General features: G+C 41.8%; 2 protein-coding genes across 4 annotated transcripts in view; both read left to right on the top strand.

Moving 5' to 3' along the window:
* The window catches only part of NLK (nemo like kinase), a 62,331-nt gene extending 54,198 nt beyond the window's left edge, over positions 1-8,133 (top strand). For 2 of the 3 annotated variants that reach the window (XM_075771743.1, XM_010309425.2), the window contains 4 exons: positions 1,970-2,056; positions 3,799-3,997; positions 5,764-5,857; positions 6,408-8,133. In XM_075771743.1, coding sequence (XP_075627858.1) covers positions 1,970-2,056; positions 3,799-3,997; positions 5,764-5,857; positions 6,408-6,462 — 435 coding nt within the window. In that variant the 3' untranslated portion in view covers positions 6,463-8,133. Of the gene's footprint in view, positions 1-1,969; positions 2,057-3,798; positions 3,998-5,763; positions 5,864-6,407 lie in introns of all 3 variants that reach the window. The other variant, XM_075771744.1, reaches the window with a different exon arrangement.
* Positions 8,134-10,671: 2,538 nt separating this feature from the next.
* Positions 10,672-14,034, top strand: TMEM97 (transmembrane protein 97). Its single transcript, XM_075771786.1, has 3 exons — positions 10,672-10,808; positions 12,393-12,537; positions 13,065-14,034. The coding sequence occupies exons 1-3, from the start codon at positions 10,689-10,691 to the stop codon at positions 13,313-13,315; spliced, it is 516 nt and encodes a 171-aa protein (XP_075627901.1). The 5' UTR covers positions 10,672-10,688; the 3' UTR covers positions 13,316-14,034.
* Positions 14,035-14,499: the final 465 nt, after the last annotated feature.

The raw sequence follows: 14,499 nt of genomic DNA, 5'->3' as shown, positions 1-14,499 counted from the left end.
TGTAATATAGAGTCTAAGTTTGCCAGTGAATATTGTCCCATAAATACGCTAGCTGGCTTTCAATTGATTTGTTATATTTTACGCAGAATGTTTTAGTCATTTCTGTTAGCCGGCTAGTATATTCTTCCCACATCTCAGTAGTAATTAATCACAGGCACTAGTGAAGCACTCTAGTTCTTCCTGCCCTAATGGCTCTTCCCAACACCTGCATTCACTAGCTAAGATGAATGCTGTTTGAATTTTCATGGGAGGAATAGGAAGGTGGGTGTGTGGCTGCACGGGTGGGTGATGGTTTATTTCCTTGGGGGGCGGGGGGGAAAGAAATTTCAAGGTGGTTGGAGTTGGAAGTAACACACTCCACAGCAGGAATTTTCTTTGCAGCAGTGTCTGGCCTAATACCTATGGGGCTCTTTTTTTCCTTTGGCTTGGGGTTTTGTTTTCTTTTTTCAATAGGTTGGGGGTTTTGCTTTCTTCTGAGTTTGAAAACTGAGACTTCCTTCCCCCCATCTTACTCTTCTTTTTTTTCTTTTTTTTTCTTTTTTTTTTCCCCCTTCACTTTAGAGGAGTAACTGTTCACTTGTTTTGCCAACACTTTATTTACTTCGAAGACTAAGCGTAGCGTACTCTACTGCTGTTCTTTAAATAGAAATAGGAATAATGTCAATTAAGCAGAAAAATATTTTACTTGATTTTTAGAAACTGACATTGTTGTGTCTTTAAAAAAAATAAATCTTTGAAGCTCATCCCGGAGAGTCTAGGATATAGCTAATGCTTTAAAATGACTGACTTATAACATTAAAGTAAGCTTTTATTGTTGATGTTATGGGTTTTTTTTCATTTTGGGCAGCTTCAGGCAGTACTTCTTCCCACGTGTTAGGAATGTGGGGACAGGGGTTGTCTTCGCATTTTCATACCTTAGCGTTAACTTTTGATTCCGGAGTCAAAGGAGACATGCAGGCTAGAGAGTATGTGAAGTTAGAAGTGGTCAGACAGAAACCTTATATACCGAGTAAAATCTCGGTAAGCTATTACCTGCTTGTCGAAGTGGCAGGGCCCGACGGCGTGGCCAAGCCTGGAGCAGCGTTTCCGTACAGCCGCAGCCGTATAATCCCTGTTCTCTCAGCACGTTTTGCTGGGGCTCTGCGCCTGCCGCTGGGTCCGTACCTGCAGGGAAGGTTATGTGTGTGAATTCCCAGGAAGGGCTGGATGTCACCAGTCTTTAAAATCTCTCTTAACATGGGTATTTCTACCACAAGGTTTTTTTACTCTCAACTGAAAGTGGAAACTTTTGGAATGGGCAGGCTGTCATGCTTGTAAGTGTGAGCAAAACGAGGAAATATGGGAGGAAAAGGATCCGCCGAGCTGATTTTTGTGGGGCTGACCAGAGCAAGAATCGCGCTGCTGCTGTCAGCTTCTGGATTGTTCCAGCTTTTTTAACCATGCGGTTCATGCCTGAGAACACCCCGTTCCCCCTCCCCCAGTCCTTCAAGCCCTGGTCATTGGCCTATTTATGTAAAATGCTGTATGCCTGAAGGTCATTTTAATTGTACTAGATGTCACTGCCAGTTAGATATGGATTGCCTGGGTAAGGAAAAGCAAAATAATCCATAATTTGGCAGTGATTGAGATCAGAAAAATGAAATACTGGAAATGATGTGGTTAATCAAACCCCTGAGCAGCTACAGCTTAAAGTCTTGTCTATATTGAAAAATAAATAAATTTAAAAAAAAAAAAAAAAAGGTTTGCCCAGGGATTACATCTGAACTAAGGAAAATAACAAGTAGATCTCTCTTACAATTGCTGAGTTTTGTGATAGTGATTATAGTCTTGTTGGAAAGCGTTAGGTAGTGCATGTCCTTTTTAACAAGAAGTTTGTCCTTGGTAGCTTTAAAATAATGCGTGCTGTTTTCTTGCTGATGGATCTGACAGGACAACTATCTGTACTTTTCTTTCCCTATTTCCCCTACAGCCATCCCTTCCTGTCCTATATACACTTTCCAGTCAAGCTACACATGAAGCAGTTCATCTCCTTTGCAGAATGTTGGTCTTTGATCCAGTAAGTATGATTTACAATTATTTCTAATCCTTTTTGTTTTAACAGTTTTTGTTGTCTGCTACTTAAATTAATATTTTACGTAAAGGACTGCTTTAGCTGATTTTCTTCTACATTGCATTTCAGTACTTTAGGGTCTGTAAAAGATATAAAAATATCATCTTATAATTGGTCAATTAATTCCCCCCTGGAATGGGGGTTTTGCATTTAAAATCTAGTGGGCTTTTGAAGAAAGCTACGATAGAGTGAGAAAGATGAGGGTGTTCATGAATCATGCTATCTTTTCCTAGCTAGGTGTAGGTAGCAGAACATCAGATACTTTGATGCAGTTCTAATTAGAGACGCGTGGGTGTTCATGGTCTTGCAACACACAAAAAATTCCTTCTACATCCACACAGTCACATAACAGGATCTTTTTCCCACTGAGCATCTGTTTTTCTAATAAAAATTTGCTGCTGTGGATTTTGGATTTCATCTCTTGGGCTTGCAATACAAAATTGTCACTAGAAAATCTGATACTGAATCAATGTTCCTAGTTATTTCATCTTTAGAGGAAAATCCCTAACATTTCAAATGAAAAATAGACAAATTGACTGACCTGTAAAGGAGGAAGCTTGCCATTGACAAAGGATTCAGAAGGCAGTACCGCCTTATTTTTTTTTTTAAACCTTAAGATCGCTTTACTGAAGAAAAACATAGAAATGTTAAATCATAACCTCCACTTAAACAAACTTTAACTTTTTTCCTTTTGAACTCCCTCAACATTCAGAGTATTATTATTCCCAAATCACATTTGTATAAATGTGGGTTTGTTTTTTTTAAAGAATCAGGACAATCCTTTAGAACAGGTGGTTTTAATTTCATCTAAGAAATGTGCTGGGAATTGGGACACTTGGGTTGTATGTCAAGCTTTGCCACTGCTTTTGCTCTGTAACTTTGAGCAAGTCACTTTGGTTCTGTTTGGTTGTGTGGTTTGGGGTTTTGTAATTCACCTATAACAATGGATTTCATTACACTCTGAATTTGCAGTGGCACTTCTGTCTGCAATTCTTTAGAAAGAGATAGCATTCTCCTTTTTTTGACGGGATGCTGTTGGACACCTAGAGGCTGAGTACTTTGAGTTGCGCACAAAAAAGGTCTTAGTCATGTGGAAGTTGACTTTATCATTTAAACCGTTGCTCTGACCACCTTCTTCCCTGCACTTCCTTCACCACTTGTTTTCTGAAACTTGATGTGTAAAATATATCCTGAATTATTCTGTTATCAGTGATGCTTAAATTTGTGTTTTACTTTAAACATGCACTTAAGGACACCTTAAAAAATGTTTTTGCAGAGTATGGACCTGCAAAATGCTGTATTTGCTAACATTTAATTCTTTGAGCTTATTTTGATGTATTGTAGGATTCATAATTTTAAGGTTAGCTGGAGAAAGTAATTATTGAAAAATAAATTTCTAAGAATCATGTTAGCAGCATTTTCTGTCATTAGCTATAGTACAGAAAGGTCAATGTCATCTTAGTGATGCTGCTTGTTTTTAGGTAAAATCTTCCCCCTAGTGGCAGTGTTTGCAGATCCCAAACATTTCCTGACCTGAACTAATCCTTTAACGTGATTAGGCATATATAAAACAATTCAGAATTAATTGATGAGTAAGTATTCTTTAGACTGTTTCAATACCTCTGAAAATATCCTAACTGTTTTGTTTTGGTTTCTCTCTTTTATTTTCTTTAAATGCAATATTTCAGTCCAAAAGAATATCCGCTAAGGATGCCTTAGCTCACCCATATCTCGATGAAGGGCGGTTGCGATACCACACTTGTATGTGTAAATGTTGTTTTTCCACATCTACTGGCAGAGTTTATACTAGTGATTTTGAACCCATCACGAATCCCAAATTTGATGACACTTTTGAAAAGAACCTCAGTTCTGTTCGGCAGGTTAAAGGTAAGTAGTAGTTAACCTTTGCATCTGCGTTTACCTGCCTGCTCCATCCTTTAGTAGTGTGTAGTTAGGATGTGCAATCTGGATGCATGTACTGACCCAGATGGTTTTCTCTTTTAGGTATTTTTCCATAGTAGATACTGGAAATAATTTCACTAAAAGAGCAGAATTGCTCTTAAACATTCTGACATAATATAATATCACACGTGTTAGTTGACACGTGTCTATTGGTTTCAGACCTTAATAGCGTTCTTCTCTGATGTTGGTGCTCCCCTTGCCATTCCTTTGTTGAAGGGTGGCACCGGGAGGGAAAGGGAAATCACTGTCGTCGCCTTCGGGGTGCAAGGTGTTACCCTGATAACTGTCCTGCAGAAAGGGTCAGCACCGCTGGGTAACTGAAGCTGAGTAGTCTCATAGTTCTGCTTCGATTCCTCCAGTCCCTCGCAGCCTGCTCGCGCTGACGTGTCTGTGTCGGGTGCCCTTACAGCAGCTGCTGCCCGAAGCTCCGTACTGGTGCCAGGCTGTGGCTCGGGCCAGAGCGCTGAGGGTGCCGCGTCAGGCCGTGACACGCTGTCAAGGGAAGTCAGTCCTGGTGCCTGGGAGAGGAAACTGTGGCAGCAGATGGTTACTAAATGCCAGCAATTGCATTGTGGCACCAGAGATTTGAAGTCCGATTCCATCCTAGCAAACAAGCCGTGAAATAGACTTTGTTTCTTTTGAAATCGGATCCGCTCAGGGAAGTGGTCCTTTTATCAGAGCAATACAATATGAGGAACAGTAGTAGGGGTTTAGGTTCTGTTCAGTGGCTGCTTGAATAACTTGAGAGGAAGAGAGGGAGAAGAACTGTATTACCTTAGCAGTTTCTACCAAACAATTCAGCCATTTGGGACAAAAATACTCTATGATGTTGCCGTGATAATGTGATTTATTTCAGATATATCTTGAACTTGTAATTCTGAAATTCACATTTATAGTCCCTACAAGTCCACATACCACTGTTTTCTTTTTATCCTGCTACTCTTTCCATTTCCCTCCTCTCTTTGGCCATCACTTTTCAGAGCTGTACCTAGATCTGCTGTCTTCTTTGAAATCTGTTGCTCTAAAAGCTGCCTTGAAAGTTTGCTGACAGCGATGCAGTTTCCAGCACATTGCCTCTACCGTACCACCTGGGCATATGGAGCTGCTCTGCCAACGGTCGCTGCTGCTTATAGAGGAGCAGCCCGTTGCCAAACCTTCCAGGCGCTGTTTTTTTGGGGGGTGCACATGTGTGTGTGAGAAGATGTTTTGTCTGGCAACTGTACAGAGAGTTCCTCTCTCCTATGAAAATGTACTTTTTTTTTTCATTATCTCAAGTGGCCATTTTGTACTTGGTGGTAGTAGCTGAGTTCATGAATCAAACTGGGCTTAGTAATAGAACTGTGTTCTTAGTATTTGCAAATCAAGTTCAAGTTGAGAATTCTTTGTTTTTCCAAAAGTTATACCCTAAAATTGGCATTTAATCTGTCACTGGTTATCATCAGTTCAGTATTATAGTGGTGATTAGGGTTTTGTTCCATATGCATTTATTTCAACATGCATAGAAGAGTTCTGTGTGACTTTATACTACGAGGTATGGCATTGGATGAGATTTAGGGAAGCTGGAGTTCTTCTGTCCTTACTAAAATGTACTTTCAGTAAAGGAAGCTTTATTTTCCTCCAGTCTACGTTGCATTTTACTGAAGCAAAAAGTGTTAACGATGTGGTGTTTTTTATTTTCCTCCTATGTACAGAAATAATTCATCAGTTCATTTTGGAACAGCAGAAAGGAAACAGAGTGCCTCTCTGCATCAACCCTCAGTCTGCTGCTTTTAAGAGCTTTATTAGGTAACTGTATGTAATCACATCTGATATTAATTCACATTTATTAGTAGTACAGAATTCACACATCCAAAATGTTTTTATGTTTTAAGTTTCTGAGAGTAGGAAAGGCCCACAGATAACTTCTGCGGAAAAATACCTTAAGACCATGTATGGTTACATTCTAAAAATACTTTTATGAATTCTTCCAGAATTTGAATAAAACGTGCAAAAGCTTCAAGTAATATTTTTGCATTGAAGTATAGAAGTCAGACTAAAAATGAAGATTGAAAGATTGATGAATTGAATTCTGATTGTAGAATTGCACTGTAAAAACATGAAAATTAATGACTGATAGATGAAGAATCGTTAAGAAAATAAGTAGATAAAATATAGCGAAATATTTGTTGTCCGTGTTGTTAACTGTTGGTCCTGGGGTGGTTTGGGCTGTTTTGGTTTGGTTTTGGTGGGGTTTTTGTGTTTTCCTTGAAATGTTTGCTTACTGGTTGAGCATTAACTTTCTTGTCCATGAGCTATTGCAAATGAACACTGATTTTCTGTATCACCTGCATTCTAGTTCCACGGTTGCTCAACCATCTGAGATGCCGCCATCTCCACTGGTTTGGGAATAAAGTGGAAGATAATATACTACTGAAGATGTAATGTAGCTTTCCACTGGAGTCTGGGATTTGCAATTCTGGAGGTTAATCATGCTTGTACTGTAATTTTACTAATGAAGTTTTAAATTAACAACCACTACTTGTACAATATGAATAATATTTAGAAATGTACTAGACTTTTAATCTTGTAAAGTGGTTGTGCTTTTAGAAGAAAATATTTTACCCAGAGTTGCACGTGTTTTATGAATTCTAGTGCAGCTGTGATGGCTCAGCTCAGAACAAACAGAATTGAACCAAATTTGGGGAGGTTTTTCCTTTTTTCTTTTTTTTCCTTTTTTTTTTTTTTTTATTGAAGTGAGATTGTACAAAAAGATAGTCATACATTTTGATATTGAGCCATTCCTGAAGATTTTGGGTTTTCTAAAACTAAGGAATACAGAAAACTTGACTGCGACCAATCATGAGGTCACATCAGATGACAGTGACCACAGTAAGTGGGCTGTCACCTGATGATCAAACCCTATAAATAGCTTCTCACTAGAGCTGTGATGGTGATGTGTGCTGTTCTAAAATCAAATGTTGTGAGTAGAGAGAATGAGTTTGTGACTAGGAGAGACTAAACTTCTGTTTCCTTACCCAGTATAAATATATATATATATTTAATCTATTTTTATTAGAAGTTTTTCTGCTCTTTCTTACATAAAACCCCCCAGCATGCATCTTCTATGTGTGTAAATAATTCCATTTATGGGCTAATTTCAGAGATCCCTGACATCATTGCTGTATAGAGAGAAACTAGCTTGCACATTTTAGGTCTGTGAAATTTTGTGAGAACTTTTTCCTGCACTGGACAGTTGAAAGGAAAAGAAAAAAAAAAAGAAAAGGAAAAAAAAAAGCACATAGGGAATTATGTTAATTGTGTTCGTGTCTTTAGGCGAAGCTGTGGAAGTCTTGAAATGTCACAGTAGTAAATAACTTTTATTACTTTTTGGCTAATTCTTTTTCTGTTGGAACACTGAATTCTGTGCATATGTATATATGAACACAAATTGAAGGCCTCTACCTCCTGGAGTATACAACTTGGTTTGTTTACCTCCACATGATTTTTTTTTTTTTTTAAGTTCAGTGTGGAGACTTGAAACTTGAATGTCCCTTCCAACTTTTATATTTAAAACAAGACTAGAAAATTGAAGACTGTTTTTCACCTGTACAAAGAAATACTGAAGGGTGGTCTTAAAATTTGAGCATTGGTCTGGAGAAAAACCGTGGTGTTTGTTATGGACAATTAACTGTTAAAGTTATTGTAAGTTATCTGTATTTAGCAGAGTATTTTCAACAAGAGTGATCTGAGCTGAAATTGGAGACTATTAGTAAGTTATGTTTGGAAGTTTTAACTTCAATGAAGTAATTATTTGCTGTGAAAGAGACAAACATTGAATAACTGAACAAAGATGGTGCAATATCTTTGTTTTTTATGAGGCTCCTGAGAATAAAACCAACTGAAGCATTTCAATTCACTTGAAAGAGAAACGTGTTTAAGTAAAAGAGCCCAAGAAGACACTGGTATGAAAGGTAAAATCTCAGAGGTTGGTCAGTTAATGTGGCACACTTGCTGGTCACTTTGTAAAATGTAGATTTGAAGTACAGTGGTGAAAACATTAAATGTGACATTTGACAAAGAAGTGGTGTTATCTTTCTTTCCTGTCTGATCTCCCACCTTTATTTAAGAATAAGGTGTTACAATCTTGATTAAATACTGTCTAAAAGAATACAAGTAAAAAGAGTTTATAACATCTTGGTTTGGGCATGGTTTTGATTTTTACACCCGCATGCGTACATACACACACATATACATATATATATGCATATGTATGCACATATATATGAATTCTTAAAAGGAAATATTAATTTACTCTTTAGGCTTGATCCTGGAGAAGGGCAAAACTTGCTGATTAAATCAAAACAAGTGATTGACTTGCACTTTATTGGGAGGTTGACAGACATCCAGTAAAGGATGAATTTTACTTAATTTGCAAAGTTCGTGTTTTTTCAGCACAAATGCTTTCATTTTTTCTGTAGTCCTAACGCAAAGAATCCAGTGTGCAGTGGTGTTGCAGAATGTGACTGAAAATGTGCATGGTTTATGAGTACAACCTTTTTAAAGATGAAACAAATTGAACTGTGTAGTTCAAACCTCCGGACCTCAGAAGACGTAAACTGATAAACCCTCTCAGCATGTGCTCCCTTCCCAGGGCTGGCACAGATGCTGTTTGTGACTCAACTATATGCCTCTTCTTCAGAAATCTTCTTAAAAGTCTCCATGCTGTTACGAGCTGAAGTTTAACATGTTTTAGACTGGTGGTGTCATTATTGCCTCGTGTTTGTCTGTTGCTGAAGTAGTTGCCATTAATTCACTGCCATTTTTACTTAGCCTGCTCATTAGATTCTCCTTCAGCGCAAGACGACGGCATGAACAGGCGGTTGGCTTGTTGGGTCTTCTCATTTTGACACCCAGTTTCATCAGGCCATGAGCACGCAGCGACGTGACTAGCAAAGACCACTGTGTGCATCAGTGTCTTTTTGGGAGCTGATTGCCAGGGGTCCATGGGTCAATCTCGTGCATAAACATAAAAAGAATAAATTGTCTTTTGGACATTTACCTTTCAGGGTGTCTTCAAACAAACGTGGGCCAAGGCACTGTGCAGAATGAGTTATTAAAATTGGCACAAATGTGTAACTAAAACTCTATGTGCAAATATATAAAAAACCAGTTATGGTAATGTTTTCTGTAGCCTCAACTGCATTTTACATGTTAAATGTAAATCAATGACAATGACAGTGAGAGCTCGAGAGCTGTCTTTGGCAAAGATAGTTCCGTTTCTGAAGTGAACGCACGTGTGTATACACTTAAAGCTATCTAGACGTGAGGTCAAGAGAGCTGCTTTCTTTCCCAGTGAGGTTAAAATCTGGCTTGCAGTTTCCAGAGTTGCATTTTAATCAGTTTTAAGCTTTGTTGATATCAATGTCAAATGAATTACAGATTGTAATCATAAGTTTTAAGCTCTCTAAATATAGCTTCTGCATCTCCTTTTATTGATTGTGCCTTGAGAGGAGTACAGAAGTAGAGAGTGCAAAGAATAACTTCAAAATTACTCACAAATTGCTGAAGGACCATCCAAATATTAGAAGGCCTAATCTCTGTGTGTGCACATCATGGAGGTGACGAAAGGGAGCTAAACAAGATCAGCTGCGGAAAAGTAAGTTGCCAAAATCCATTTCCTGATGTATGGTGAGATATCGTTGATCAAAACCAATTAATGTACGGAAGTTACAAAGTGCTTTTCTCCTTCAGCCAATTTATTGGTGGCGGATTTGGGACTTTACTCTTTGAGGTGCCGGGAGTGTGACTGCTCGCCTGATGGAACAGATGCTTTTAATATTTACTGGGTAGCAGTTTTTCTAATCTTTTTTACCCTTTATTTGTTTTAGTAACAGAGTATCTTGAGATCCTGGAACTGTTTGTTCTTTGTAACTTTTTAAAATTCTTCTGTCAAGTGTAACTTGATAGGAAATTCTGTTGGCTGTACTTCTGTAATCCTGCTCAGGTACGGTTACTGTGAAACTGTTTGTGACATTGATAAAGGGGGAGACTGGAATCCAAGCAGATAACTGATATATAATCTGCGTGTACACCTTGGACAGCTTCTGTGCTCAATAAAGGATGGAATCGGACCCGCTGAATTCCTGGTTCTGCTGTAACTTGCTGCCGTCACCGTTGAAGCGCTGGGGCCAGGATGGACTCGGCAATGGAGGGCACGTTAGTTCCACTCCAGGAATCTCTTTTTCCTCAGCTTGATCCTAGACGCAAAATTAAGAGGAAAAGACACCTCGCAAGGTGGTGGCTTTCCCTCGGCGGCCGATAGCCCAGCCTGGCACCCGCTGCCGTACCAGAGCAGGGTCGCGCCGGGTGTCCAGGCTGCCGGACGTGCCGAGTGCGGGGGAGATGAGCGTGAGGTGCGGGAACACGGGGAAGGGCGGGGGGGCCGCTCGGAACGGGGCACTTGGCGTCCCGACCCCAGCCCTTCATCCTCCTCCTCCTCCTTCTCCTCAGCGCTTTTCGCAGCCGGCCCGGCTCGGTGGGCGGGGCCGGGCTCGGTGGGCGGGGCCGGGCTCGGTGGGCGGGGCGCGGCTCGGTGGGCGGGGCGCGTCGCGTGCGGCGGGCAGGGCAGGGCGCGGCGATGGCGGCGGGTCCGCGCTGGCGCGAGCGGCTGTTCGCCCTGTACTTCCTCTCACACATCCCGGTCACGCTGCTGATCGACCTGCAGGCGCTGCTGCCCGCCGGCCTCCACCCGCAGGGCGTGAGTACCCCGGGAGGGACGGGACGGGACGGGGTTGGGGTTGTTGGGGCCGGGGCCGGGCCGGGGGCTTACCCGGTGCAAGGGTTTTGGAGGGAAGAGAACGTGTGCGGAGCCTTCCGCTTGAATTAACGGCTCCGGGTCGTTTTTTACGAAATCTAGTATGTGGAGTCAAAAAGGGGGACAAAAAAATGCAGGGAATTTCCTAATATAGTATTTAAAAATAATTCCATACTTACTGCCTACATGGTGACTTACATTTTTAGTCAAGTCATTCATTTGGGAAGGGGAATAAACGCGTTTAGCAGCACGTTTAGCAGCTGTGACTGACTTTTTTTTTTTTAAATTACAACTGGGATGTGTGCGGGTCGCTCCTTCCAGTCACGGGCCAAGCAAGAAACGTCCCCGAGGAATCGCTGGTGCGGGCGATAGTTTCCCCAGTTGGAGCGGTTGCGTTTTGCCGCGCTGGGACGCGAAGTGGCTCCACAGACACGGTTTGTGGGAACGCACCTGCAGCCCCCCGGCACGTACCGCGCCCAGGCCCTGAGCATGCCGGCAGCGCCGCGTGCCGCCCTGGGACGTGGCTGTCGCTGCCTTGGCCGCTCTCTGAGCCCGACGGTCCCGCGGGCTCCTGCCGAAAACACAAAAGCGAATTGTTACCGCTGCAGAAAACAAATGCGAGCAAACAAATTCATTAGTCAAAATCTCTGGTTTGCTGGGATCTGAACAAAATTATAGAAGACAATAAACATAATAAAGTCAATTAAAACAACGGCTGGATAGAAGATGAGCAATCCAGCTCTCATCATCAGGATGAGATTGGCCGTAACTTCCTATGCGAGCTTTACAATTGGTGAATTTGATCTTTGCCATTGGAATTGCCTGTAGAATTACTCCATTATAGAAATAATTTTTAATTAATAGTTAACTAGCAAATCTCAATACTTATCTCTGTGTTCAAAGTCCACCTTAAAGCCATGCTGGCATTTACATTTCTGTCACGGAAACTAATTGCCGCTCAGAAGCCAAAATTCTCCCATCGGGCTGTCTGAGCAGCAGAAGCCGCCCACAGGCATCGCAACCCCACGATGTGACGCGATGCGATGTGCTCCTAAGGCCTGGGGACCCGCGGGGCTGCTCCCATAGGTCACCTCCTGCTGAGGCACGGCAGGTGCTGACGAGTATTTGCAATGTTGAGTCCACCTCGGCTGGCAGTGGGAGGGGCAGAAAGAGGAAATAATCTCTGCTAACACCAAGGTGTGGATTTTTTGTGGTTTGAGGTTTTTCTGGTAAGAAATGACATTTCAGAAATAGTCTCTGGAAAGCAACTGCACTTAATGCTGTTGTAATCCTAAAATTGCCTGTAGTACAAATGTAATCTACACTTAACGAAAGGGTCTATCACTTCGGAGACCTGAGAAACGCAGTGCCTGTTATTGCGGCATGAAGCCTGGCATACCTGGACGAGATCTCTGGATTTTCCCACTGCAGCGATCGCTCCATCTGACCACCTGAGGAGGGTCACAATTCTTCCTTGTTGCAGTTGACGTTCAGTATATTCATCTGTTGTTTGTTCTTTTCCTGAAGCTGACGGAGTTGTTACAGTGGTACGTGACCACCTTTAGAGACCCCCTGATGCTCCAGCCCCCAGAGTGGTTCAAGGCATTTATATATTGCGAAGCCTTCTTACAATTGCCTTTCTTCCCCATTGCAGGATACGCCTTCTTAAAAGGTTGGTATAAAACAAGCCTAAGAATACGTCCTGTGCAGTATTTCTGCCTAACGCTTGCTTTCTGCACAGCAGAGAAAGTTTATCAGTCTTAAGCAATTATAGATGTACCATGTGGAGTGGAGTGTTGTGCTGCTTTCATGGTGAGTTTTATCTGAGAAAGCAGCTGAGAATGTCAGAAACAAAACCGTGACTATAGGCACTCTTCCACTGCAGCCATTTATATGCAACCAGCGTCAACGTTTGATGTCTGGCACGCTTCCAGGGTAAATGAAGTTCTGGGTCAAGCCTGTGTACTCGTTTTGTCGCTTTCAAACTGTCACGGTCAGACCATCGTTCTAAATTTCCAGAAAGGTTGATAATTTTCCTGGGTTGCTACTAGTATTTACAGGTTTTTTTCTACTACCTGTTTAATGTGACTTACTGCTTATCCCATCAGATATGGCGGTTAATGTTCTGTTAATTTAAAGGCCACTGAATTCTGCTTGTTTCAAAATACTTAATATTGTTCCCTTTTTATTTCTGTCCAGGCGGCTGCAGGTGGATAAGGACTCCTGCAATCATCTACTCCACCCACGTGGCTACAACGTTGTTTGCCATCCTCGCGCATGTCCTGTTCCACGATTTCTCAAAGTCTGAGCATTTGGGACCCCAGACGTTACGTGAGCGCCTGATTCTGCTGTCTGTATATGTGCCGTACTTGGTGATACCGCTTCTGATCCTTTTCACCATGCTCCACAGCCCCCACTACAGCCACGCGGAGAAAAGGAAAAGGAAGTAGCCCGCTGTAGTAGCCGTAGGCACAACACTCACACTGGTTCTGGTTCAGACCCGCCGGCACAAGCGTCTGTCTCGTGGCGTTGGCTGCAACAGCTGTTGCCAGAGAATCTGGCTCCCACAGGAAAAATTGAATTGTTTGAGTTTACAGCTCTCCTTCAATCAGAAAGGGCTTTGGGAGGTGCCTGCATAGCGATGCCGTGGTGTTTCTGGGCTTGGGACCCCGCTCCCCTCCCGCCAGCCGTTCTGGGCGGTACATCTGTCATCGGGAAACGAACTTTGAACCATTTGATGTGTAACTGTGCGATGGGGGGAACTGCAGCTGATGCTTTTCTTTCAAGTTCTTTTTTTCCAAGGTGACTGCTAGAAAACCACTTAAGTAAGAATTTTGTCTTCCAAGAGATATTCTGCAAAATCCCTGACTGATTATATACAGATTTGCAAAGCTATGCTTTTGAAGCATTTCAAATCATATAATCACTCTTAACTTCCTCCTTCCTTTAAAATTTCACCTTCCTTTGCTCTGCTTCAATTTTGATTAATTGTCTGATCAGTGGTGAATGTTGCAAAATCTGGATCTCTGAATGCCTGAAGTAAAACTTGATGGTAAGCAACTTCCTACACGATTGTGAAGCACTGCAGAAATTCTAACCAAGGATTTGTAAATTGCTCTCTTCCATGAAATCACTTCTAGTATGGAAATAAATAACTAAATGCATGAAACCGCATTTACTCTTCTGAAGGGAATGACTAAAAGGGATGTAAAAGGCCCATAAGATCATAGATAGTTCACACAGTCAATGTATGAGTAAGGTAGAGCAAAAAAAACCTACTGCTGCTAGAAATGCTGGGGTGGTTGGGGTTTTTCTTTTGTGTTCTCAATCTGATCTGCAAGAATCAAACTTGGAGCTGTGTAAGGCTGCAGGTCACTGATGCGGCTTTTCTGTCACTGCCTGTATCGTTCAGGACGGCATGAACGTGACCCTGCCCCGGGCTCCAGAGAGGCCACCATTCAGACAGACGCAAACCACACTGTTTGGCTTCAACGTGAGGCTTGATTTTAGATCCCGGGCATCCAGTTTTCAAATGTCTCGTCCGTGTTTATGGCTCGTATCTACTCCTGGGGTCATGCTGCAGGGTTTGTCTCCTTAGTTTGCAGTTCTGGTGCTAATAACGCCCGTGAAGGGA

Source organism: Balearica regulorum, chromosome 19 (genome assembly GCF_011004875.1).
Source record: "Balearica regulorum gibbericeps isolate bBalReg1 chromosome 19, bBalReg1.pri, whole genome shotgun sequence".
NCBI lineage: Eukaryota > Metazoa > Chordata > Aves > Gruiformes > Gruidae > Balearica > Balearica regulorum.
The sequence above is the reverse complement of the archived record's forward strand: the minus strand, read 5'-3'. Positions and strand labels throughout refer to the sequence as shown.